Source organism: Rhinolophus sinicus, linkage group LG07 (genome assembly GCF_036562045.2).
Source record: "Rhinolophus sinicus isolate RSC01 linkage group LG07, ASM3656204v1, whole genome shotgun sequence".
In the NCBI taxonomy this organism is placed as follows: domain Eukaryota; kingdom Metazoa; phylum Chordata; class Mammalia; order Chiroptera; family Rhinolophidae; genus Rhinolophus; species Rhinolophus sinicus.
In genome coordinates this window covers 22,273,397-22,299,143 of record NC_133757.1, presented here as the reverse complement: position 1 = coordinate 22,299,143, position 25,747 = coordinate 22,273,397, and the positions used below count along the sequence as shown (strand labels likewise).

Below are 25,747 nucleotides of genomic sequence, written 5' to 3'. Positions count from 1 at the left end.
TTGGGACTTAGCTGGGCAGCCCCCATTCTCCCAACTCATTTCTTCCTTAAAGAAGCCTGAACAGTCTTGGAACTCTGGTACTCTAAGCCAGGATCTAGACTGCCCTTCTAAGTGGAGTGTCATGGCCCCATTTCTCAAACCCAGAGTGACTGGGTTTTCCTGTCTAACTCCCAAGATGCATTCTGCGGCTGGTAGACAACACAAGATGGGCACTGGAGAGTGAGGCTTGGGTCAGAGGTCAGAGATGGGACACTTAGTTCTTTAGTGCAAATCAGAAAAGGTAGAACTGTTCATTCAGATGTCACAGAAAGAATGTGACATCGTACTACAAAACTCCACTTAGAAACAGGTCTTTGAGATTATGGGGAGTTATGGGGTGTTTCTTTCTTTATCCCTGGTGGGTGGGCAGCAAACCACTGAACTGCAGTTTCAATGACCTCTCATTGATGGAGAGTACCAAGGCAAAGCCCCTTGTTTTAGTTTAGGAGCAGTCAGGTTCACAGCAGTGTACCTACTCCTTTCCTTATTTCCTGGCAGGAATGAGGAAATTGTGATGCCTGAGGAGCAGACAGGCTGGGTTCGGGAGAACTATGTGTGGAATGTGCTGCTTCATCGAGGTGCCACCCCAGAGGGCGTATTCCTGCGTGTGCCTGCTGGCAGCTACGATCTTGACCTCTTCACCATGACCTGGGGCCCCACTATTGCTGCTCTCTCTTACGTCTTTGACAAAAGCCTTGAGGAGACAATCATCCAGAAAGCCATCTCAGGCTTCAGGTAGCCCAGCTTTGGTCTTGGTGTTGATGTCTTCCCACCTCTCGGAGCTAACTTGGTTGACTACATACCTCTCTGAATCCTATTCTTATTTTCCTTAGAGTGGGTTCTTCCTGAGTTTTTGGAGGGAGGCTGAAGCTTGGGACAGTTTTAAACAGACTTAAGAGTAAAAGGTTTTTTCCTGGGACTGATTTGGGAAGAATCCCAAGCAAGCCTCCTCAGGGACTTGGAAGGGCTGCCTGGGCCTTCCAGTGACTTTTTTTCTGGGATGGGGGTGACGTTACAGGAAGTGCGCCATGATCTCCGCCCACTATGGCCTCAGCGATGTGTTTGACAATCTCATCATCTCTCTGTGCAAATTCACAGCGCTTAGCAGTGAGGTGAGCAATGGGCAAGAACTATGTATCTGGAGTTTCAAAGGAGGACCTCTCTTTTAGCCATTACTCTTTATCTCCAGAGCTGGTTTCCCTCAGCATATTTACACACACACACACACACACACACACACACACACACACCTTTGACTACAGTAGAGATTAGGTCATTTCTGTCTTGCATACCCTAGGATGAGAGTAGCGTCACCTCATAACGGGGAGGGTGGGGAAGGAAATGCCATAGTGGGGAAGGCCTTATGTAGGTTAGCCTTTACCACTAGTATTATGGGTGACTGAAGCAGAGCCAGCAGAAGGACTCAGGGAGCCAGCCATAGGTTGAGGCGTAAGAGGTTCTCTTTTTCAGACATTTGGCAGGCCCTAAGCTTTTCATCTTCTTTCCAGTCTATTGAGAACCTGCCCACTGTGTTTGGAAGCAACCCTAAAGCCCATATTGCAGCCAAGACAGTATTCCATTTGGCTCATCGTCATGGCGACATCCTGAGAGAGGGCTGGAAGAATATCATGGAGGCCATGCTGCAGCTCTTCCGAGCCCAACTGCTGCCCAAGGCTATGGTGGAGGTAATTCTTGGTAGGAGACTAATCCACAGTAATTAGGCAAGAGCTCCAAGATTGTGTGCTATCAGTATGTAGAACTGGCTGAGAGTAGCACTGGGCCTGATGCCTGCTGAAGCTTACGAATAACACTTCAAATGTAAGGCCACAGATCTTGATGGGGGGATAATTGTCTAGGAACGCTGGTAGAAGCCATTGCCAGTCACCATTTGGAGGGGCCCTAGTCAATAGAGCTATAAGAAGAAGCCAGAGAACTTTGCAGGGGGGAGCAGGAAATGCAAAGGGCACATGGAAAGAAATTATTCTTGACCTGCTTGTCCAGGTAGAAGATTTTGTGGATCCCAATGGCAAGATCTCTCTACAACGGGAGGAGACACCATCGAACCGGTGAGAACAAATCAGAGGCTGAAGGCTTTGTGGAGAGAGGGTCAGAACTCTGTAGCTCACCGGGGCTTGTACTCTTTTTCTGCAGAGGAGAGTCGACAGTGCTGAGCTTCGTGAGCTGGCTGACACTAAGCGGCACCGAGCAGTCTAGCGTGAGGGGCCCATCCACTGAGAGCCAGGAGGCTAAGAGAGCTGCCTTAGACTGTATCAAGGTAACTCTCTGCCTGCGCTTAGTGAATAAACCTGGACTCCTCCCTACTGGATAGATACTGCCTTGTGAACTGAAGAATAGACTCATCAAAGGCTTGCGACTAGAACTGACTCCTTCTGCTCTGTCTCCCTGTCTCTTGGGAAAGTTCTCTTCCCTCCAGCCCTTATCACTGATTCCTTACCTCTCTCTTGTGCACTCTCCAGCAATGTGACCCAGAAAAGATGATCACGGAAAGCAAATTCCTCCAGCTGGAGTCACTGCAGGAGCTCATGAAGGTACAGAATAGAGTAAAGAGAGATGGAAGGGCTAGCTGGGTCTGGGAGGGGAGACAGGGACCGTGGTGTGTGCCTCACTTTCTGTCAGGGCAAGGCCAGTGGCTGCCTACTTTCCTGGCGTTGTCCTCCTCTAGGCTCTGGTCTCAGTGACACCAGATGAAGAGACATATGATGAAGAGGATGCTGCTTTCTGCCTGGAGATGCTGCTGAGGATTGTCCTGGAGAACAGGTAAAAGGCAGTCTTTAGAGGCCTCACACTGGGCTTAATGCAAAGGGATGAAAGCCTGGGGCCATCTTGCTGAGTGGGCTCTAGGGGTAAGAAGCACATGAAGCCACAGGCAGTGGAGGAAAAGCTTGCTCATTATCCCTGTCTGCTCAGGATATAATACCAATGAGCCCTGAAGGGCCTATTGTGAATCAGAAAGGGAGGCTTACTGCCCAGTGGCCTCTCTAGCTGAAACTGTCCTCATCCCTTATGTTACTCAGAGACCGTGTGGGCTGTGTGTGGCAGACTGTCCGAGACCATCTATACCACCTGTGTGTCCAGGCACAGGATTTCTGCTTCCTTGTGGATCGGGCGGTAGTGGGGCTGCTACGCCTGGCCATTCGGCTACTCCGGAGAGAGGAGATCAGTGGCCAGGTAAGCAGAGTGCTGCTGGGAGGGCAGAAAGGTATGCAAGGGACACAAGAGTCACAAGAGTCACAGTTTCAGTTGTTGATATGGTTTGAGACAGAGAGTACATTTAGTGCCCCATAGCGTGAGCCCAGTGACCAACAGTTAACATTGGGGATGAGTCTAGAATGGCTTGAGGTATGAAGCTGGTACTCAGCACCTCTGCAGGATCCTATAAATCTGTTCTCTAGAGCTCAGTGGCTGCTGCTTTGTGGCAGTCCCAGCCCTGTGCCTGGTTCCTCTCATGCTCAGGACCCTCCTGAGATCTCTTGGCCTAACTATAAAAGAGCGCCAGCATAGAACTACAGTGGTACCTCGGTTTTCGAACGTAATCCATTCCAGAAGACCGTTCAAGTTCTGAAACGTTCGAAAACAGCCGACAGCTAGGCCTCAGGATCTTGCACTCAGTGGAAGCTGCGTGACATGTTTGACCTCCGAGGCATGTTCGAAAACTGAAGCATTTACTTCCAGGTTTATGGCGTTCGTAAACGAAAGTGTTCATCAACGGAGACGTTTGAAAACCCAGGTACTACTGTAATAAGTGAGTTCAGCAAGGTCCCAGGATATAAAATCAACATACAAAAATTAATCACATTTCTATATACTGACAGTGAACATATGGAAAGTAAAACCAAAAACACAATACCATTTACAAGTGCTCCAAAAACGAAAAAAGAAATACGTAGATGTACACCTACTACAACACGTATAGAATCTGTATGCTGAAAATTACAAAATGTTAATGAAAGAAATAAAAGAAGATCTAAATAAATGAAAAGGCATACCATGTTCATGGACTGGAAGACTCAACGTAGTAAAGATGTCAATTCTTCCCTAAATTGACCTGTAAATTTAATTCAACTCCTGTGAAAATCTCATGAGGGTTTTTTGTAGACGTATATAAGTTTACTCTAAAATTTAGATGGAAAAGCACAGGCCCTAGAATAACCAAACATCTTGAGAAAGAAGAAAGTGACACTAAGGCTTACTATACAGCTACAGTAATCAAGACTGTAGTATTGGAGGAAGGATAGACACATAGATCAATGGAACAGAAGAGAAAACCCAGAAATAGACCCACACAAAGATGCTCTACTAATTTTTTGACAAAGATACAAAAACAATTCAATGCAGTAAGGATAGCGTTTTCAGTCGTGGAAGCAATTGAAATCCATAGTGGGGAAAAACAAATGAACCTTAACCGAAGCCTCATACCTTACACAAAAATTAACTCAAAATGGATCATAGATTTCAATGTAAAATACAAAACTATAAAACCTTTAGGAAGAAACATAGGTGGATATCTTCAGGAGCTAGGCAAAGAGTTCTTAAACTTGACACCAAAAGAACAATCCATAAAAGGAAAAAATGATAAATTATACTTTGTCAACATTAAAAACTTCTACTCTATGATAGCCCATGTGAAAAGGATGAAAAGACAAGGAGCATATGTTTGCAAGTCACATATTTGAAAAAAGACTATTATCTAAAATTTGAAAGAACTCAAGGGGTGGCCTGGTGGCTCAGACGGTTGGAGTGCTGTGCTCCTAATGCCGAACGCTGCTGGTTCGATTCCCACATGGGCCAGGGAGCTGCGCCCTACAACTAGACTGAGAAACAATGGCTTAAAAAATGGGGGGTTTGCGGGGGCTGAGAGGGTGGAGGGTGGGGGCAAAAAAAAAGAACTCAAAACACAACAGAAAAAAACCCAATTAGAAAATGAGCAAATGATATGAACAGACATTTCACTGAAGAAGATATGCAGATGGCACTTAAGCACGTGGAAGACATTAGTTGATGCTCAGCATCATTAACGAGCAGGGAAATGCAAATTAAAGCTGCGGTGAGATACCACTACACACCTATCAGAATGGCTAAAATAAAAATACCAAATGCTGGCAAGGATATGGGTTACTCACATATTGCTGGTGGGAATGTAAAATGGTGTAGCTACTCTGTTTGCAGTTTCTTATAAAACTAAACATGCAGTTACCATACAGTCCAGCAATTGTACTCTTGGGCATTTATCTCAGAGAAATGAAAGCATACTTTCTCATAAAAACCTATAGATGAATATTCATAGAAGCTTTATTTGTAATAGCCAAAAAATAGAATCAGCTCAGATGATTTTCAACGGATGAATACTTAAACTGTGGTTTAAGTATTCCGTACATACTATGGAATACTATTCAGCAATCAAAAGCAACAAACTTGGTACATGCGACAACTTGGGTGAATCTCCAAGGAATTACACTGAGTGAAAAATATCAATCCCAAAAGGTTACATACTATATAATTCCATTTATATAAATTTTTGAAATGACATAGTTTTAGAAGTTGTGGCTAGATTGCCAGGGTTAGGGATGGGAACAGGAAAGAGGCAGGTGTGGTTATAAAAGGGCAACATGAGGGATCCTGTAGTGTTGGAACTATTCAGCATCTTGACCAGTAGTAGATACAAACCCACACAGGGGATGATATTGTGTAGAACTCAATACACATGTGAATAGAAGTAAAACTGAAGAAATCTGAATAAGATCAGTGGAGTGGATCAATGTCACTATCCTGGTTATGATATTATACTATAGTTTTGCATAATGTTACCACTGGAATAAACTGGACAAAGTGTATAAGGGATCTCTTTGTGTTATTTCTTACAACTACATATGACTCTATAATTATCTCAATAAAAATGTCAATTAAAAAAACACTGAAAAAAAGACAAGACCAGCAGCTGTACCCTAAGTGTGGGTCCTAGTCAAACTGTCCTCACTGGCCTAAGGAGGCTGATGGGAAAGGAGACTAGACAAGAAGCTATGTGTCACTTCCCACTTTCTGCTCCCCATCCCACCCCCAGGTACTGCTCTCTCTTCGCATTTTGCTACTAATGAAGCCCAGCGTGCTTTCCCGAGTCAGTCACCAGGTAGCCTTTGGGCTCCATGAACTCCTTAAGACCAACGCCGCCAACATCCACTCAGGTGATGACTGGGCCACCCTCTTCACGCTGCTGGAGTGCATTGGCTCAGGTGTGAAGCCTCCAGCTGCCCTGCAGGCCACAGCCAGGGCCGATGCACCTGATACTGGTAAGCCCTTTCCCAGGGAGACCAGCACTGGCAGATAAACAATTAAACAATTATGGCCCCAGGGTTTGAGACAGGAAAACAAAACAGGTTATTGGGTTCAGCAGATTAAATACCCATGGCTTCTGCCATCCGCTTCCAGAGCTTCCCATGCCCACTGGCTTCTCCCCAGCACACCCACAGGCTAACCAGCATGAAGGCAAGTAGGCAGCAGGGAAGGCTATGAAGCCAGGCTTACTACTGTCCTGAGGACTGTTTTCTCAGAAACTCTCTTCACTGCCCCCTCCCTCCCCTGACAGCTGCTACTAGATACTATCAGGAGCCCAAATTAGCCTGCTGCCCTATTTGGTCATAAGAGAAGCTGTCCAGACCATCCTTCAGCCCTCTGGTGACAAGGTTGAAACGAAACCAGACCCAGAGAGAGGAGAGGCCAGGCTTCAGCACCTTTCTTCTGAGAGCTGAAATTATCCCTTGTCTTGATGTCCCCATCCTCACCTTGACTCTGCCTTTGTCCCTGCCGGCTCAGGGGCCCAATCTGACAGTGAACTCCCATCCTACCATCAAAATGATGTGAGCCTGGACCGAGGGTACACGTCTGACTCAGAGGTATACACTGACCATGGCAGGCCTGGCAAGATCCACCGATCGGCCACAGATGTTGACGTGGTCAACAGCGGTTGGTTAGTGGTGAGTGAGCATACGGGTGGGTAGCGGGTGAATCTTCCCTCCTCGGCCTGCGGAAAAGATTCCTGGTCCTCTAAGAGGGAATCTAGGGGAGGGTCTGGGTCAAGTCTGGGTTTCCAGCTGCTCTGTGTACTTTACAGGTGGGGAAGGATGACATCGATAACTCCAAGCCAGGGCCCGGGCCCAACTGGCCAGGCCCTTCACCCCTAGTCAATCAGTACAGCCTAACAGTGGGGCTGGATCTCGGGCCGCATGACACTAAGTCCCTGCTTAAGTGTGTGGAGTCACTGTCCTTCATTGTGCGTGATGCTGCCCACATCACACCCGACAACTTTGAGCTCTGCGTCAAGACTCTCCGCATCTTTGTGGAGGCCAGTCTTAATGGCGGTGAGTCACCCAGTGAAGGGGCACTTGGGGAGTAACCATGTGAATATACGAAGGTGGGGGTGGGGAAAGGCAGGCCATCTGTGCCCATGGACGTGGAAATGTGACTTGGCTCTGGCTCTGCTCAGGGTGCAAGTCCCAGGAGAAACGTGCCAAGAGCCACAAGTATGAAAGCAAAGGGAACCGCTTTAAGAAGAAATCGAAGGAGGGCCCAGTGCTTCGGCGCCCTCGATCCTCCAGCCAACATACCACTCGGGGCAGCCATAGTGACGACGATGAGGATGAAGGCGTGCCTGCCAGCTACCATACGGTGTCTTTACAGGTCAGTCAGGACGTAAGTATGGCACCCTTTGCTTCCTCTCCTCTCCCTGCACCTAACATTGGGAGCCTGGGCAGGGCCAGGGACAGCCAGGACAGAGGAAGGGCCTATGTTTTCCAGCCCAGGCCCTCGGCCATCACTGCCAGTGTTCTCCTGTCCAAGACCATCTATAAGTCTTTATTTGCTTAAGTTTGAAACTAAGGTTTATTTTTTGAATAGGTAGTATATGCACATGGTACAAGTTCAAAAGATACAAAAGGATAAACAGATCAAGTTTACCCTTAAAAACAGATAAAAGTCCCATTCCATTCCTGTCTGCAGCCAGTAAGTTTCCCTCACCAGAAACCACTGCCACCAGTTTGTTTTATAACCTTCCAGAGTTACTCTGTGTCTATTCAAGGCATACAAAAATTTATTTTATGAGCCGACTTTATATCACCAAATAAATGGGGAACTAATGGCCTTAAATAGAATACCTTAGGAAAATGATGAAAACAAAACTTTATTAAATCTGGCCAGACACTATTGGCCATCAAAACCTCTGAGCCTGAGGTGTGATTTCTGTTTTTAAAATGAGTTTAACATGATGAGGTTTTATCAATCATCAGATGTGAAAGAGAATTGAAGAGAAAGTGTCTTTCTCACTGTGTAATTCAGTTTTTAAATGCTTAGTCCACATCTTTCCTTAGGTCTCCTCTACTAGGAGTACTTCCCAGTTTGGGGAAACCCTGGCCAGACTGGGCAACTAAGTCATACAATCAAGAAGGGAGTGGGGAGGGGTGGAGTATGACGGGATTGGTACTTGGGCTCACTTGAGGACTCAGTCGTGAACATTGAGGGTCAGGGGGGGTTACCAGACCTCATCCCACTCATATCCTGCCCCTCCTGTGACCCCAGTTGCTAGACCTGATGCACACCCTGCACACTCGGGCGGCCTCTATCTACAGCTCGTGGGCAGAGGAGCAGCGCCACCTGGAGACAGGTGGCCGGAAGATCGAAGCAGATTCACGCACCCTCTGGGCCCACTGCTGGTGCCCTTTGCTGCAGGGTAAACCCCCAGGGAGCAGGCGGGGCAGGGGCAGAGGTGGAGCTGGAACTTGGGAAGTACCAGGATGGAGATGCCTGCAGGATCCTGAGCCTGTTCTCACCCCCAGGCATTGCCTGCCTTTGCTGTGATGCCCGGCGCCAGGTGCGGATGCAGGCGCTGACGTATCTGCAGCGAGCACTGCTGGTACATGATCTGCAAAAGCTCGATGCCCTGGAATGGGAGTCCTGTTTTAACAAGGTAGGACTTTTCTCTAGTCTTAAGGGAAAGTTCATATCCTTAAGACTAGGGGACCCAGGCAGCCTGAAGAGCCCCTAATGTCACATAGTCCTCAGCCTGCATCATACCTTCCCTTCTGCTCTGTACCCATCCACCCCAGCCCCTGGCTTCCTTGGGGCAAGGCCACCAACTGCCCCTGCAAGGGAGATGTTGGCTATTTACCCACCAGGTGCTGTTTCCTCTACTGACCAAGCTCTTGGAGAACATCAGCCCTGCAGATGTGGGTGGGATGGAAGAGACCCGGATGAGGGCTTCCACCCTGCTCTCTAAGGTACTGCTCACCACCGTACACCCACCCACTTTCCTATATCTGCCTCTTCACCAGGAGTGAAGCCAAGGCTTCTGGTACGACCTAGAGATGCAATGTAGGTGCTCAGGACCACCAGCTATGGAGACTCAGTGGGACTTAGGGACCTGGGAGGATTCTGGAAATCAGAGGTGTTTCTGATCTAAGATCCCCATGCAAGATAGGGCAGGCTTGCCTGCCAGCCTGGGAGAGGGATACAGAAGGCTCCTACCCTACCCTCGGCTCAAAGGGGCTGGCCGGCCATAGGTCTTCCTGCAGCACCTGTCCCCACTGCTGTCACTGTCTACCTTTGCGGCCCTCTGGTTGACCATCCTGGACTTCATGGACAAGTACATGCACGCAGGCTCCAGTGACTTACTGGTATGTTCTACCTCAGCCCGACTCCTGCCGCCTACTTCTTTCCCACCTGCTGGGAAGACTTCCTGTGTCCCCTTGAAGGCTACCTCCTCCTTACCATATTCCCCCATGCCCTCTTTTCTGTTCTAATGGTCCTACTGCCACCTGCAGTCTGAGGCCATCCCTGAGTCTCTGAAGAACATGCTCCTGGTGATGGACACAGCAGAGATTTTCCACAGTGCAGATGCCCGAGGAGGCAGCCCCTCAGCCCTCTGGGAGATCACCTGGGAGCGCATTGATTGTTTTCTGCCCCACCTACGAGATGAGCTCTTCAAGCAGACTGTCATCCAGGGTAGGGAGTTCAGCCCCACTTCATCAGAAAGTCTGGAGCTAACTAGTTCTCTGTGCTTTAGGTGGGTAGTTCAGGGTGCTACTTGAAAGGAAGCACTGAGCTGACGTCTGAATTCTCTGCCTTCCCCAGACCCCATGCCCATGGAGCCTCATGCCCAAAAACCTCTGGCCTCAGCTCACCTGACTCCTGCTGCTGGGGACACCAGGACACCTGGCCATCCACCTCCCCCAGAGATGCCCTCTGAACTGGGGGCCTGTGGTGAGTCCATCTGAGCTAGCCTGCTGGGCATTGAGCAGGAAGCAGGAGGCCTGAGAGGAGGCCCAGGGTCGCTTGGGATTGCTGTTGGGCATGGGCTGTGAGCCAGGGGAAGGAGGGAACCCGAGAATCCTATTCGCCTGTTCTTGCTATGGGAAATGGCAGGACCAGATAAGCTATGATGAGCTAGCTGCTTGGGAGGAGAAGGCTGGGTCAGGGTCTTGGAGGATATGCAGAAGCTGCCCTGCAGGGATACTAGTAAAGACCAGGCCAAAATTAACCTGACTAGCGGTACAGCAAAGGAGGTAGAAGGTAAAGATAAGAGAGCTGACATTGGAATGAGTTTCAAGGGAAACTCCCAACTATTTATCCTGGGAGGGGCCATTTTGCTCACAGGACTGGGGTGGAGCAGCTGAACCAGGTAGGAAGTGTGAGGGAGTCTGACTGCAGCCACCCTGCTTTCCCTATAGACTTTGAGAAGCCTGAGGGCGCCCGACCTGCCAACAGCAGCTCCCCTGGATCACCTGTGGCATCTAGCCCCAGCAGGCTGAGCCCTACCCCAGATGGGCCTCCACCCCTGGCTCAGCCCCCACTGATCCTGCAGCCCTTGGCCTCCCCACTGCAGGTGGGCGTGCCACCCATGACTCTGCCCATCATCCTCAACCCTGCTCTCATCGAAGCCACCTCACCAGTGCCCCTCCTGGCCACACCCCGCCCCACAGACCCCATGCCCACCTCTGAGGTGAACTAAGACAAGCCCCTCAGACACCACGACCAGTAGTACCAGGCCGTACCTGGCCCCCCCTTCCAGCCGTCCCAGGGGCCACAAACTCTTCAGGCCCAGCCCAAGCTGCCGTCGCTGCTATATGAATAATGGGGACCTGACAAAGAACTCCTGTAGCCCTTCCTGGGACCCAGTCAGGCTGCAGGACCTTTTCCTCCTCTGCTTTCCATTCATGGAGGTCCAACCTGAGAACACACTCAGGTATCACCTACAGCTTGGCAGCTCTGGGGAGGCATCACTGTGCCAGCCCTGCAGTGCCCGCCCCCATGCCCCTCCTGCCCATGGTCAGGCGTTGAGAGCCCAACCAACCACTCTGCACTTTGTTTCTCTCTCCCATCCCCACTCCCATCAGCCCTGGGCCACTTCCTCCAGTTCTTCCTCTTTCATTAATTAGTTGGTCAGTTTGGAGAGTTGATTGGCACCATGGAGGGTGGGCAGGTGGGGCTGGATGGGCGACTGCCCACAGGAGCATGTACATATGGAAAAACAGGACACCAGTGGACTTTTTATGATGTAATAAATGTCTTAGGAACATCATTGCCTTTCCCTCTGGTTTCCTTCTTGAGCTTGTGGGCACCATGTTGTTAGGATATTCAGGGCTTGGGCCTTGATTGACAGAAGTCACACTGAGCCTCCAACAGTCTGGCGCATGTGGCCCCGGCCACTATCCAGACAGATGGCAGGTCTGGGGTCAGCATTCCCTCACTGCTGCTGCGTGCCTGCTCCCTCCCCAAGCACAGTAGTGCATCCTTGTCACCAGGGGTGTCCCAGCAGTTAGTACAGTTGTCCACTTCCCTAATTGCTCTAAGAGGGACACCTGAGACAGCCTAGACTGTGGTCCAAGGGAAGCCAGAGCTGAGCTGTGCTATTCAGAAGTCTTCCCTCAGATGCCCGTCCTGGTCCAGGAGCACAAAGGAGCCCATGGGGCTTAGGAGGAGGGGGGGCATCTTGCCCACAGCTGTGATCGTGTGTGTGTGGACACAGGACATTCATTTTGGCCCCAAACTGAAGAGGAACAGTTTCTTCCACCCCACAGCCTCCATCCATCCCAGTCACTGAAGCATGATTGGAAAACGCCTCCCTTCCTGTCCCTTGCGTCAGGGTAAAACAGGTGGGAGTGTGCATGGGGCAGGCTGTGTGGCTGAGGTACTGTGGGTGGGATGCAGAATGCTATGTATTAAGCTTTCCCAGTGAAGCATCTGCATCATCTAGACTTCCTCCCCCATAATGGTCCCTTCCCCCTGGGGTGGGGGAAGGGCAGGGAGTGGTACCCCGTTGTACTACCAGCTGACCTCCTCAAGGAGAGTTAGGGGCACTCACCCTCATCATTTGGGCCCAGCTGTCACTGTGATCATGCAGCACCCAAGGCTTCCCTTTGCTCAGCCAAGTGGATGAGGATAATCATGTGGATATTGCCAAAAGTCTGGAACTCTCTGTAAGTGCCTCCCTTAGGTGTATGAAAGGGCTCTTCGGAAATGAGAACAGCCTGATGTGGAAGAGTACTGACACGAGGCCTGAAACTCCCACACTAGTTTAACCTCTTCCCTTCCTTCCTCCCCGAGTAGTCCAGACCATGCCTAGTTTCCACACTAACCAGAAGACTCGTGACCCTGACCCTGGGGAACTTAGGACTCTGACTACACTTCTAATCTGCATTTCTCTGTATGAGTGCAGAAAAGCCTAGATCTACACTCAGGTAGACACTAAGGCCTTGGGCTTGATGATAGCTATGATGTCTCTGTTCCACCATCTGAACAGAGCTCTGCCCCACAAGCTCTGCTTTAGAAGCTTCTATGTGTTTCCCTGTGGGGGAGAGAATGTTGGCTGCTGCAAAGAAGTCCGAAAACCATCCTATGAACAAAGGAATATGGCAAGTCTGTGTTGGTCTGCAAATATTAGATGAATGAAGCTGGAGTGATTGCTAACTGATCTCCCTGCCGGTAACAAAGAAAACTTGTTGGAAGTCTCATTCTGTTACAGAAAGATCAGCTGACATATACGAGGTATGATCAAACAATATGGTGAATGTTTAAATAAAATTACTACAGTAAAAGACACATTGCCATTAATCGGGGGGAGGCGGAAGAAGGAAAAAAAAGAAAAGCTACAAATGCCCCTTGACTCACAGTGGGGATATGTTCCAATAAACCCATCATAAGTTGAAAATATCATAAATCGAAAATGCATTTAATACACCTAGCATACCAAACATCATAGTTTGCCTAGCCTAAACGTGCTCAGAACACTTATATTAGCTTATAGTTGGACAAAATCATCTAACAATAAATACAATGTAGAGTGTTGGTTGTTTACCCTTATGATTGAGTGTCTGACTGGGAGCTATAGCTGGCTGCTGCCCAGAATCACAAGAGAGTATCATACAGCAAGCGTATTGCTAGCCTGGGGAAAGATCAAAATTCAAAGCACAATTTCTACTGAAGGCGTATCACTCACATCACCGTAAAGTTGAAAAATCTTAAATTGAACTATTGTAAGTCGGACTGTCTGTACATACCTTTTCTGTAGCTTCTCATGAGAAATAAAAGGTTGAACATCTGAAGAAACAGGCTATTACCTAGTAAGCTAAGAATTCATTAGAAAACTGGAAAGAGATATACACAACCAAGAATAAATGTGAATTTTCTAAGCACATAACAATGATAGTGGGAAGAATTAATTACTAGTTAAGTCTTGGGTGAGTTGAAAGTTGTACGTGGATTTTTGACTGTGGGGGCATCAGTGTCTCAAACCCCCGCATTGTTCAAAGGTCAACTGTGCAGAATTAGCTACAATGGACAGAATTGCTAGGAACAACAGAAAAATGTGGCTATTCCAGCTCTCAGTATTTGCCTTTGCTTAGGGCTCACCGCTTAGGAGACAAATGGCCTTGAGGAAGCAGAACCCCCCCTCAGCTCCTGGGCTTCCGTTGAGAAGGAACTTTAGTTCAGGTAAACAGTTTATCACCCCCTCCTTGAAATACTCTTCTCTGGTTTCTGAGATACTGGCCATGCCTTTTCAATTTCTTCTGTTTTCTCTTCCTCATCTCCACAGCCTCTGAACATTAGTATGCCTCAGGGCTCAGCTCTTGTCCTCGTCTTTTCTCTCCACTCAATTGCTGGGTAATGTCCACTGTCAAGACTTTAAATACCATCCATTGCACTGACTTTATGTCCAACCACCCACATCATCTCCACTTGCATGCCTCATAGGCTTTCAAACATAACAAACTTCAAAGAAAAACTTCTTGATTACCCCCCCGCTAGGAATCTGCTCTTCTCCCAATCTGCCCCATATCACTAAAGGACAACTCAACCCCCTCTTTTCTCACATCCTACATCCAATTCCTCAGCAAGTAGTGTTGCTTCTATCTTTCAAATTGATGTAGAATGTGACTACTTCCCACCATCCTCACCTTAGACTACCACCCAAGTCTAAGCCACTACTGGTCTACCGGTCTCCCTCCTACATTCTAGTCCCATGATCTGTGTACTGTCCACACAGCAGCCAAAATGGGCCTTTTTAAAACGTCATATAATTTTCACTCCATTGCTCAAGTCGCTTTCCATCTCATTCAGAATAAAATGCAAAGTTCTTACTTTATCCCACTTACCTAACTTTGCTTTTCTTCAAATATGCCAAACACATTCGTATCAGATCTTTACACTGGTAGTCCCTCCACTGGGAATGCTCTTCCCCCAGATATTCACACAACTCACTCCCTCAACTTTTTTCAAGTCACTCACTGTTCAAATGTTATCAGAAAAGCCTGCCCTGTCTGCTACGTATAAAACCCTTGTCACTCTTTACCCCCTCCCCTTGCCCACTTTTTCTCCATCATACTGATCACCAACTGACATACATTCATTTGATTTTTATCTGCAAACAAAGACACTGATTTCTAGAGTAGGCCCTCACTATTCATTGGTGAATGAATACAGTGAATTTATGGTGTGTCTGCTTTGGGCCAGGTGCAATGCTAGCCCGAGGTACAGAAACAGATAATCATTCGGTTGGAAATTAGTGAACAAACAATGGGTTTTCTAAGCCCCTATAGATAGGTGAGGCTATAGCAACTGATTATAAACTTTGAGTCAGTCAAAATTTCCAGGTCAACACTGAGAATTGTTGAAGCTGATTGATGGGTACATGGGGGTTTATTATACTGTTCTCTCCATTCTTTATATGTTTGAAATTTTCTATAATAAAGGCTTTTCTTTTTTAAAATCTTCAGATAAATGAATTATAGTTCAGAATCTTATAACTAAAATAGCTAAACCCTAGGGGTGCTTTTAGAAATGTGGAGACTGGAAAAATTCATGCCAATTTCAGCTGGTGGTTTATGAGCATTTTAAAGGGACAGTCGTGATCAATGGTAACCAGCACAGGTTCACTAAGTTAGAATATTCCAAATTAACCTCCTTCCATTTTATTTATTTTTTCAATTACATTCTACATTCAACATTATATTAGTTTCATACATACAGCATAGCAGTTAGACATTTATATAATTTACAAAGTGATCCCCCTGATTAGTCTAGTACCCATCTGACACCATACATAGTGATTACAATATTATTGACTATATTCCCTATGCTGTACTTTACATCTCCATGACTATTTTGTAACTACCAATTTGTACTTCTTAATCCCTTCACCTTTTTTACCTAGCCCCCCAGCCCCTCTCCCATCTGGCAACCATCAGTTTGTTCTCTGTATCTATGAATCTGTCTCTGTTTTGTTTTATTATTTATTGTTCTTTAGATTCCACATGTAAGTGAGATCATATGGTATTTGTCTTTCTCTGACTTATTTCACTAAGCATAATACCCTCTAGATCCATCCATGTTATCACAAATGGTAATATTTCATTTTTTATGGCGAGTAATATTCCATTATACATATATGTACCACATCTTTACCCAATCCTCTATTGAGGGGAATTAGGTGGCTTCTATATTTTAGCTATTGTAAATAACACCACAGTGAACATAGGTGTGCATATATCTTTTCAAGTTAGTGTTTTGGATTTCATCAGGTAAATACCCAGAAGTAGAATTGCTGGGTCATGAAGTAATTCTATTTTTTATTTTTTAAGGAACCTCCTCACTGTTTCCCATAATGGCTGCACCAATTTGCAATCCCACTAACAGTGTACGAGGGTTCCCTTTTCTCCACATCCTCACCAACATTTGTTTGTTGATTTATTGATGATGGCCATTCTGATAGGTGTGAGGTGATAGTTCATTGTGGTTTTAAATTGTGTTTCTCTGATGATTAGTGACTTAGAGCATCTTTTCATGTCTGTTGGCCATCTGTACTCGTATGTCCTCTGGAGAAATGCTATGCAGGTCCTCTGCCCATTTTAAAATTTAACCTTCCATTTTAATTTAAGGGTTAAGGAACTGATTTACCAGGGGAATGTCGTAGACAGTATCCCTGGATTTCAGCAAATTGTTTGATGGTATCTTATGATAATCACTTGAAAGGCCCACAGTTGGGTGGAAAGGCCTGCTTTATTTTATATGAATTTCTGGGGAAAGCTTCATCCCAGAGCTAACAGACTGGGTTTGAATTCTCACTCTGTCCCTTTCTAGCTATGTTACTTCACCTCTCTGAGACTTAATTACTTCATCAGTAAAGAAAGGTAATATTTATCTTCTATGGTTGTTGGGAGGAAGAACAAGAACTTATACTGAAGTATCTTAACATAGTACCTGGCACATTCCATTTGTGGGCAAGATGAAGAGGAAGGGGAAGTAATAGGAAATAGCCCAAATCAAAGGCCACAATAGTCTCCCTTTATGCATAGCTAGTGCAGGCCTGTAATTCCATTATTTAGAAGGTCGGGGGCAAGTTGCAGGAAAGATCTGAAACAACAAACAGTCTGTGTTCCACTGTGAGCCCAACGTAGGACTCCAGGAATGGAGCTTACTCATGGCACCTAAAGAGAAATTTTACCAACCAGAGATGTCCGGCCTGGAAGTCAATACTTTGTGAAAGTGACCTTGCTGCCACTAGAAGTGTGAAGCATACTTTGGGAACTATATAAATGGCAATTTCCTACATCAGAGGAAGTTTGAACTATTAAGATTGTGGATGTCTTTTTAACTCTAACATTCCAAATCTCCGTGATGGATGAGCACAGCCTGAGTCTCCCAGATAAACACCTTATTTTCCTTTCCCAGCACGGAGGTCCTGAGCTTAGGTCTTAAAATCTGGCCCTCTGTAAACCTGCTGTTTATAGAATAAGTTTACGTCCAGATGGTCTTTTCCAGGGGACAATGAGTTAGAGACGGAGAAAAAGGATTACGCGGTCTCCTTGCGGCTCCACAGGGGGGCCGCCAGATGGCACCCTGGGACCGACTGAAAGATCAGCTTCCTTCCTCTTCCCCTAACTTCCCGGCAATGGGGCCCCGCTCCGGGCGGGGGACAAGAGGACTTGGGCCGGTCAGCTTCCCCCTGGGGTTCCCCAGTTCCAGAGGTGGCCAAGCGTTAGGCGCTGCGTAAGCCGAGTAGCAGCGGGGCTGCCAGCCGTCTGAGGCAGGCCTGAGTGGGTGAGGAGACTGGAGTCGGGGCGTCAACCAGGGGATGGTGCTCGGTCAGCGGATCCCGCCTGGGACTGGTCCCCCTACCAGAGCCCACGCCTGGCTGACCATCATACCCACTCCCGATTCCCCGCGCTGCGCGAATATTTGCCCCCTAAGGGGCGCGCCTGAGTCGCTCCGGATTGGTTGTGCGCGTCCGGAGTTAAACTTTCAGCCAATGAAAAAGGGCATGGGGCGTGACGCACGGCAACGTCACGGGAATTCCCCCCTCCCGGGGGCGGTAAAGGGGCTTTCCCCACTGGAGCGCTGGTGGCTGGAGAGGTGTCGCGACCCTTCCCAAGTGGGTCGGGCCGGGAGAGAAGCCGGAACCGGAGCCGCCGCCGCGGTGAGTAGCCGGGTTCAGACCCCTGGGTGGCCAAGACGGGGAAGGGCGGGAGGAGTGTGTCCTAAACTGATGGAGACTCAGAGCTGGAGAAAGCATATGCACACACACAGAGAGCACGCACACGAACAAGACACCCGGATACACATCGATATCCTTGTACAAAACACGCGGACTTGTACGTAAGCCGGCGAATGCACAGTCCATCACTCAAACTCGCACACAAATGCACACGCAAACACGCTCACCCGTGCACAGGTGAGCTTGGACCCATACCCTTCACGCACAAACTCAAATATATGCTCACCTGCGCCTTTACATATCAAGATATGCTCAGACATGTGTACACACTGAGACGTTTAAGGACACTCACCTGTACACAGACATGCTCAGCTGCACACGCATATTGACGCCATGCACACACAACACGCACGCAAGCACATGAGCTGAAACACTTATATACCTGTGATGGAGACACACAAGTATCACAAACGGCTTTGGGACTGGGGCAGGGGCGTGGGCACCCAAAACTCATGTGGTGTGGGAGTCAACGGCTATCGAGGTGTTTTGAGGAGAGGGAACAGAGGAACCCATCCCAAGGAGGAGACACCTTTCCTCCCCTAGCTCCACGGCCCAAGGGACTGGTTCTCGGGGCAGAACCCCGGGGCCCCCCGCTGGGAAGAGCCCCCGCCTACAGGCCTTTGGGCAGGAGGCCTTCCTACAGCAGGAATGTCCCCCCAAAAGCCCCCGGGGTGAATCAGCCGTGGCCTCCCTCAGGGTAGAAAATCCCAAGGTTACTCCAGGATGGGGGAGGTGAAAGGGGCGGGAGGTAGGACTGGCCCGGGACTTGGAGCCTCTCCTAGCCGTGAAAGACCCTCCGGTCCCCGACCCCTGCTCTGGAGTGAGGAGTGGGGCCCAACCCTCACGGGGGTTTCGCTAGGTCTGGTTGCCCCTCTGCCCACAACAAGCTGCGAGTGTCCACAGGCCAGCACCGCCAACCTGGCGCCCCTCCCGCCGCGGGGGCGTGACCAGTGGCGTCATTTCCAGGCCCGCCCCCTCCGGCCCCGCCTCCCCCCTGGTATTTTCGGGACTTTCCTAAGCTGTTCTAACTTTCCTGCCCCTTCCCCGGCCCGGCCCAGCCCAGCTCCCGATCTCGCGCTCCACCGGATCTCGTCCGCCACACCCGGACGGGTGGCTGGAGGAGATCCGACCCTCCCCCAAATCTGGGCCCCCCCTCTCCTCTCTACTCCGGTCCTGATCTGTCTTTCCCGCCCCTCTGCACTTCCCCCCACTCCCCAACCCCGACCCAAGGCGGGCGACTGAAACTCTGGGAAAGAGAACCCGGCCGGAGTCGCCACACAGCCGGGCCTAGCCCAGAGACATGGAGAGTTGCTACGACCCAGTGAGTCACTCCGCCTGGCCCCAAACCCGGCTGGCTGACCCCCTGTGTTTGTCTGGTTGTCTGCGGGTCTGTCGGAGTCCCCTCTGCTCCCCCACACCTGTAGTACCTTCACTTTATCTCAGCCTGCCTGTTAGTCTGTCTGCAAACTGCTTCCAATGGGAGCTCTCTTATGGGCCTGGGGAGGAGAGGGGGTGATTACTGAAGGCTTAGAGAGCTGGGAGGTGGAGGGCTCTGGGGGTGGCTCCGAATCAGCTGCCACCTCATTCTGTCTCCAAACCAGGATCTGGATGGCATGATTGAATACGATGATTTCAAATTCAACCCATCCATTGTGGAGCCCAAGGAGCCAGCCCTAGACACAGGTTGATAAGTCCTCTGACCTCTCCTGGTCTTAGAGGGAGGGGGAGGGAGGAGTATGTGCCCTCTGCCTTGGGGATGGGTCAGAGAGCCGGGCTCAGCAAGGCCCCTCTGTCCCCAGCTGATGGACCATACCTGGTGATTGTGGAACAGCCTAAGCAGGTGAGTGAAGGGAAGGAATGGTGTGGGATGGCTTCAGCTTTGAGGGCAGATGGGGTAGTTGTAGCTGGGTGGCCATGGGGAGGGTCACTGACCACAGAAGCCACGTTTTGTTGGGATGGTTGGCCGCTGCTGATCAGTAGAGTGGTTGTGGTTCAGGACAGGCACTAGCAGTCATTGTGGTCACTGCTAGCAGGGGGTATGGCTGGCTGGGGGGGGGGGGCCTCCTGGTCACAATGTCACTCTGCCCTGGGACCTTCAGCGAGGCTTCCGATTTCGATATGGCTGTGAAGGCCCCTCCCATGGAGGACTGCCAGGTGCCTCTAGTGAGAAGGGCCGGAAAACGTATCCCACTGTCAAGGTGAGCAAGGGTGGTGCTTGAGGGTGGGCTAGTGGACAGTGTGTCCAGGGGCATTACTGACAGCCCTCACCCCTCCTAGATCTGTAACTACGAGGGACCAGCCAAGATCGAGGTGGACCTGGTAACGCACAGTGACCCACCTCGTGCTCATGCCCACAGCCTGGTGGGCAAGCAGTGCTCGGAACTGGGGGTCTGCGCTGTGTCTGTGGGGCCCAAGGACATGACTGCCCAGTAGGTGTCTCCCACCCCTGCCCCCTCATTGCCTGCCAGTCCTAGGCCCCAGCCCACCTCTCTGAACTTAGCATCTGACCAAGGGGAAAAACTTAGGTTGGCCCCAGAACCCAAGGCCCCAAGTAAAAACCAGAAAAGCTTCCTAGAGGAAGTAGGGGTGTGCTGAGCCCCGGCAGTGGGGGGGGGTGCCTCAGGAAGAAATAACTGTCTGCAAGATCTCTGACTCCCCCTCCCTCACCCAGATTTAACAACCTGGGCGTCCTGCATGTGACCAAGAAGAACATGATGGAGATCATGATACAAAAACTTCAGAGGCAGCGACTCCGCTCCAGGCCTCAGGGCCTTACGGGTATGGGGGGGAGGAAGTGGGCCATGGGAGGTGGTCATGGAAGGAATAGAGGAGGAGGTGTCCAAGGGTCACGTGTGTCACCACCCAGAGGCTGAACGTCGGGAGCTGGAGCAGGAGGCCAAGGAGCTGAAGAAGGTGATGGATCTGAGCATTGTGCGACTGCGCTTTTCTGCCTTCCTTCGAGCTAGTGATGGCTCCTTCTCCCTGCCCCTGAAACCTGTTATCTCCCAGCCCATCCACGACAGTAGTGAGTATCCTGACTACCTGGAAGGCAAGGCCTGGGTGTCAAAAAGAGCATGGGAGGCAACCTCAAGCGGTGGAGTTAAAAAGGCCTGAGTTTGAACTTTGCCCCACCATGTATGAACTCCGTGATCTTGAGCAAGTCATTTCCCCTCTTGAGCATGGCTTCCGTCTTGGGTAAATGAAGATACTAGAGGTTCCTGTATCTCTTGGTGCCGTTCAGATAATGACACAAAGCACCTGGTTCCACAAATAGGGCCTTGACTCCTACATCATCTCATATAATTGGTATCTCACCTCCATAGAGTCTCCTGGGGCCTCGAACCTGAAGATTTCCCGAATGGACAAGACAGCCGGCTCTGTGCGGGGTGGAGACGAGGTTTATCTACTTTGTGACAAGGTGCAGAAAGGTGAGGCTGGAGCCCAAGCTGGGAGCTAGGGACACTGAGTGTAAAGATTGAGGGCCAGGGAAACTTCAGGACAAATGGCCCTGGAGATTCCACTAGGAGCTGTGGCCAAGTTTCAATTTTCCCTGTAGATGACATTGAGGTTCGGTTCTATGAGGATGATGAGAATGGATGGCAGGCCTTTGGGGACTTCTCTCCCACAGATGTTCATAAACAGGTACCTTAGAGCTGGGGCCAGGCCTGGGGGCCCATCTAGGCCAAGGCCTCAGTGACACCTTACATCTTCCTTCTGCCCCAGTATGCCATTGTGTTCCGAACGCCTCCCTATCACAAGATGAAGATCGAGCGTCCTGTAACTGTTTTCCTGCAACTGAAACGCAAGCGTGGAGGGGATGTCTCTGATTCCAAACAGTTCACCTATTACCCGCTGGTGGAAGGTGGAGCTGGGCGGAAGATCCTAGGGTGGCTGGAGGGTGGGGGCTGGGCGCGAGGGACCCAAGAATTAGATCAGGGGACCTGTGAGTCAAATCAGGAGTGGGGAAGGTCTCAGGAAGAAGTGGTCCTAGGAGCCAGCCTGAGGGCTTTGGGAGAAAGGGCCATGACCAGCGTCGGGACAGGGCTCTTAAGGATTGGCCCATCATGAGTTGGGGTTCTAACATCTCATTTCCCTCTGCCCCCAGACAAGGAGGAGGTGCAGCGGAAGCGAAGGAAAGCCTTGCCCACCTTCTCCCAGCCTTTCGGGGGTGGCTCCCACATGGGTGGAGGCTCTGGGGGCTCCGCTGGGGGTTATGGAGGAGCTGGAGGAGGAGGTGAGGGCGTGCTTGTGGAGTGAAGGGCGATGGAGGAGGGAGGGGAAAGGGAGAGAAGTTGTGGGGGAAGACATTTGGGAGAGTCCTGGCTGTTGCCCCCTCCCCACAGCCCTGCCTGTCTCCACAGGTGGCAGCCTCGGCTTTTTCCCCTCCTCCTTGGCCTACAACCACTACCAGTCCGGCCCGGCCCCAATGGGCTGTTACCCAGGAGGCGGGGGCGGGGCGCAAATGGCTGCCGGGGCGCCTGGCAGGGATGCTGGGGAAGCAGCAGCAGAACGGAGCGCGTCCCCCGACGCCCCCCAACCTGAACCGCAAGCCCCGGAGCTACTGCAGCGAGGTATGGTCCCCAGAATCCAGGCGGTCGAGACGCTGGGGGTGGGAAACCTCGCCCCCGCCCACGCCCCCTGTCGCCCCCAGCCCGGGAGTACAACGCGCGCCTATTCGGCCTGGCGCAGCGCAGCGCCCGAGCCCTGCTGGACTACGGCGTCACGGCGGACGCGCGCGCGCTGCTGGCGGGACAGCGCCACCTGCTGATGGCGCAGGACGAGAACGGAGACACGTAGGTGGGCGGGTGGGCGGGAGTGGTGGGAGACTGGGGCTCGCAGGGTGGGGGCCCGTGACTTGGCGCCCAATGGAAGGTCGTGGGGTGCGGGGCGGGAAAGACCCGCAGAGAGCCAGGGCCCTGGAGTTGGCCAGACCCGCTTTCAAGTCTGACCTCGCTATGTACTGGTAGTTCTGTTCAAGGTACTTAGTCTGTCCAGTTTTGTGGACCATTAGAGAGGCACAATAATAGTACTTATCTACCTCAAACAGTGCTCAGGAAGGATTAAATTCAGGTGCTGTGTTGCCCTTGGAAACATCTGGGTTCAACAGGCCCCAGGGAAGGAGATTATGGAGACGGTGGGGGGTTTAAGAGTAGAGGGTGCTCTGAGTGGCTGGGCCTGCTAGGCCAGAGTCTCACTCCCCAACCCCCAGGCCCCTGCACCTAGCCATCATCCACGGGCAGACCAGTGTCATCGAGCAGATAGCCCATGTCATCTTCCATGCCCAGCACCTCGGTGTTGTCAACCTCACCAACCACCTGCACCAGGTCAGGGGCACCTATTGGTGAGAGGGGAGGGGTTGGAAGGCAGGTGGGTCTAGGCCAGGGGCAGGCCTGGCTCACTCTGCCTGCGCACCCAGACGCCCCTGCACCTGGCGGTGATCACCGGGCAGACCAGCGTGGTGAGCTTCCTGCTGCAGGTAGGCGCAGACCCCGCCCTACTGGATCGGCACGGAGACTCAGCGGTGCACCTGGCACTGCGGGCAGGTGCCAGTGCCCCCAGCCTGCTTCGTGCACTGCTGCAGAGTGGGGTTCCTGCCATGCCCCAACTGTTGCACATGCCGGACTTCGAAGGTGAGTTCACCTCATCTGGTGCAGGGGCAAGGGTGGGGACCAGGGAGGGTAACTGGTGAGTGCCTAGGGTGAACATGAGATGTAGAAGTCAGCTGGTTAGGGGCCCACATTGGAGTCACAGCCACAGGCTGAGACTCCTGTGTCTCTAGGGCTGTACCCAGTACACCTGGCGGTCCGTGCCCGAAGCCCCGAGTGCCTGGATCTGCTAGTGGACAGCGGTGCTGAAGTGGAGGCTGCAGAGCGGCAGGGGGGCCGAACAGCTCTGCATCTAGCCACAGAGATGGAGGAGCTGGGCTTGGTTACCCATCTGGTCACCAAGGTGGGAATGAGGACTGTGGAGGGACCAAGGATGGTGAAGATATGGGGGCGAGGGGGCAGCAGGTCGGTTGGGGCTGCGATTAACCACTCCCTTGCACCTCACAGCTCCGTGCCAATGTGAATGCTCGAACCTTTGCGGGAAACACACCCTTACACCTGGCAGCTGGACTGGGATCCCCGACACTCACGCGCCTCCTTTTAAAGGCTGGTCAGTCTCACCTTCGTGGGCATATGAACAGGACTGGGAAGAGGAAACGGGGTGGTTCCCATTCCCCCCACTCTGTAGTCCTTAACGTGGACTCCCATTTCCCTCCCTCCCCCAGGTGCTGACATCCACGCAGAGAACGAGGAACCCCTGTGCCCACTGCCTTCGCCCCCCACCTCTGGTAGCGACTCCGATTCTGAGGAGCCCGAGAGGGACACCCAGAGCCACTTCCGGGGCCACACACCTGTTGACCTCACTCGCAGCACCAAGGTGAGGCCAGCCTAGGACTAGATGTACCAGGGAACAGGGGGTCTGGGATTAGGGAGGGGGTGCAGCGTGTCTGGTACTCAGGCTTTAGGGCTGGGATGGGAGGAGTCGAGACTGAGGCTGTCTCCCCAGGTGAAGACCTTGCTGCTAAACGCTGCTCAGGACACCATGACGCTCCCCCTGACCCCACCCAGCCCTGCAGGTGAGATCTTTTCACCCATTGCCAGCCCCCTGCCCCCTGCTCACAGAGGGCTCTTCTCCTTCAGGACCTCTGAAGGGCTCTGCCTTGTCTGTCCGGTTGCCATGAAAGAAAGGTGGTATCCAGGGATCTGTGCCTGTACTCATCTCTAGAGGTCATTGATAATCTCTGTGTGTGTGTCCCCCTCAGGGCCAGAGCTGCCACTTGAGGATACAGTCCTACAGGACCTGGAGCATCTGCTAGATGGGCCAGAAGCTCAGGGAAGCTGGGCAGAGCTGGCAGAACGGCTGGGGTTGCGCAGTCTGGTGGATACTTATCGAAAGACGACCTCACCCAGTGGCAGCCTCCTGCGCAGTTACAAGGTCGGTCGGACCCCATTTCCTGCTCTGTGACTGGCCTCCTTTCCCCGGTCTCAGATCCCACGTGCTTCCTTGGCCCCAGAACTCCTGACCCCAAACCCTAACTATACCTCTTCCTTCTCTCCAGCTGGCTGGTGGAGACTTGGCAGGCCTGCTGGAAGCTCTGTCTGACATGGGCCTAGAGGAAGGAGTGAGGCTGCTGAGGGGGCCCGAGGCCCGAGACAAGCTGCCCAGTACAGGTAAAAGGGTCCTACCTGGAAGATGGATCTGGGCCTTGTGAGTGGGAGGCCTAAGGCCTTGACTCTCTCCTGTCCCTTTCGCTGTGTCCACTCCCCCAGCAGAAGTGAAGGAGGACAGTGCATACGGGAGCCAGTCAGTGGAACAGGAGACCGAGAAGCTGGGCCTGTCCCCTGAGCCACCAGGAGGGCTCTGCCACGGGCACCCCCAGCCTCAGGTGCACTGAACAGCTGCTGTCCACATACCAGCCCCCTTCCTGGGCCCCTCTGTACAGCATCCCCACCTATTCCAGTTCTTATTTAATACCCCAGGCCCACCCCTCAGTTGGGGTAAATAAAGGATTCTCATGGGAAAGGGAGGGAGCTCAGCCCCCTCTCCAACGTATCGCAGCCCCTGAGTGACTTGTCTGACCTTGGTCCCAAGCTAGGCACTGGAGAG

The 25,747-nt window shown here is 51.2% G+C and overlaps 2 protein-coding genes across 11 annotated transcripts in view; both read left to right on the top strand.

Annotated features, from left to right (window-relative positions):
- The window catches only part of GBF1 (golgi brefeldin A resistant guanine nucleotide exchange factor 1), a 112,738-nt gene extending 101,115 nt beyond the window's left edge, over positions 1-11,623 (top strand). For 5 of the 9 annotated variants that reach the window (XM_074339134.1, XM_019724999.2, XM_074339131.1 and 2 more), the window contains 19 exons: positions 538-774; positions 1,058-1,151; positions 1,548-1,724; positions 2,041-2,105; positions 2,191-2,314; positions 2,517-2,588; positions 2,723-2,817; positions 3,075-3,228; positions 6,119-6,344; positions 6,868-7,028; positions 7,166-7,412; positions 7,538-7,743; positions 8,626-8,776; positions 8,883-9,013; positions 9,222-9,323; positions 9,606-9,719; positions 9,867-10,047; positions 10,177-10,305; positions 10,773-11,623. In XM_074339134.1, the coding sequence (XP_074195235.1) occupies positions 538-774; positions 1,058-1,151; positions 1,548-1,724; positions 2,041-2,105; positions 2,191-2,314; positions 2,517-2,588; positions 2,723-2,817; positions 3,075-3,228; positions 6,119-6,344; positions 6,868-7,028; positions 7,166-7,412; positions 7,538-7,743; positions 8,626-8,776; positions 8,883-9,013; positions 9,222-9,323; positions 9,606-9,719; positions 9,867-10,047; positions 10,177-10,305; positions 10,773-11,053 (2,947 nt within the window). In that variant the 3' untranslated portion in view covers positions 11,054-11,623. The remainder of the gene's footprint in view (positions 1-537; positions 775-1,057; positions 1,152-1,547; positions 1,725-2,040; positions 2,106-2,190; positions 2,315-2,516; positions 2,589-2,722; positions 2,818-3,074; positions 3,229-6,118; positions 6,345-6,867; positions 7,029-7,165; positions 7,413-7,537; positions 7,744-8,625; positions 8,777-8,882; positions 9,014-9,221; positions 9,324-9,605; positions 9,720-9,866; positions 10,048-10,176; positions 10,306-10,772) is intronic. The other 4 variants (XM_074339135.1, XM_019725000.2, XM_074339133.1 and 1 more) reach the window with 1 other exon arrangement.
- Positions 11,624-17,877: 6,254 nt separating this feature from the next.
- NFKB2 (nuclear factor kappa B subunit 2) lies at positions 17,878-25,693 on the top strand. Of its 2 annotated transcripts, none has more exons than XM_074339126.1 (23): positions 17,878-18,016; positions 19,325-19,415; positions 19,696-19,777; positions 19,894-19,934; positions 20,194-20,292; positions 20,372-20,523; positions 20,766-20,872; positions 20,961-21,119; positions 21,418-21,522; positions 21,651-21,736; positions 21,818-21,956; positions 22,200-22,328; positions 22,456-22,665; positions 22,746-22,887; positions 23,304-23,418; positions 23,511-23,724; positions 23,874-24,043; positions 24,148-24,250; positions 24,366-24,517; positions 24,647-24,716; positions 24,903-25,075; positions 25,200-25,311; positions 25,414-25,693. In XM_074339126.1, the coding sequence occupies exons 2-23, from the start codon at positions 19,395-19,397 to the stop codon at positions 25,533-25,535; spliced, it is 2,703 nt and encodes a 900-aa protein (XP_074195227.1). In that variant the 5' UTR covers positions 17,878-18,016; positions 19,325-19,394; the 3' UTR covers positions 25,536-25,693. The 2 variants fall into 2 exon arrangements, with proteins under 2 accessions (XP_074195227.1, XP_074195226.1); XM_074339125.1 differs by having other exon boundaries at positions 25,411-25,693.
- The last annotated feature ends 54 nt before the right edge of the window (positions 25,694-25,747 follow it).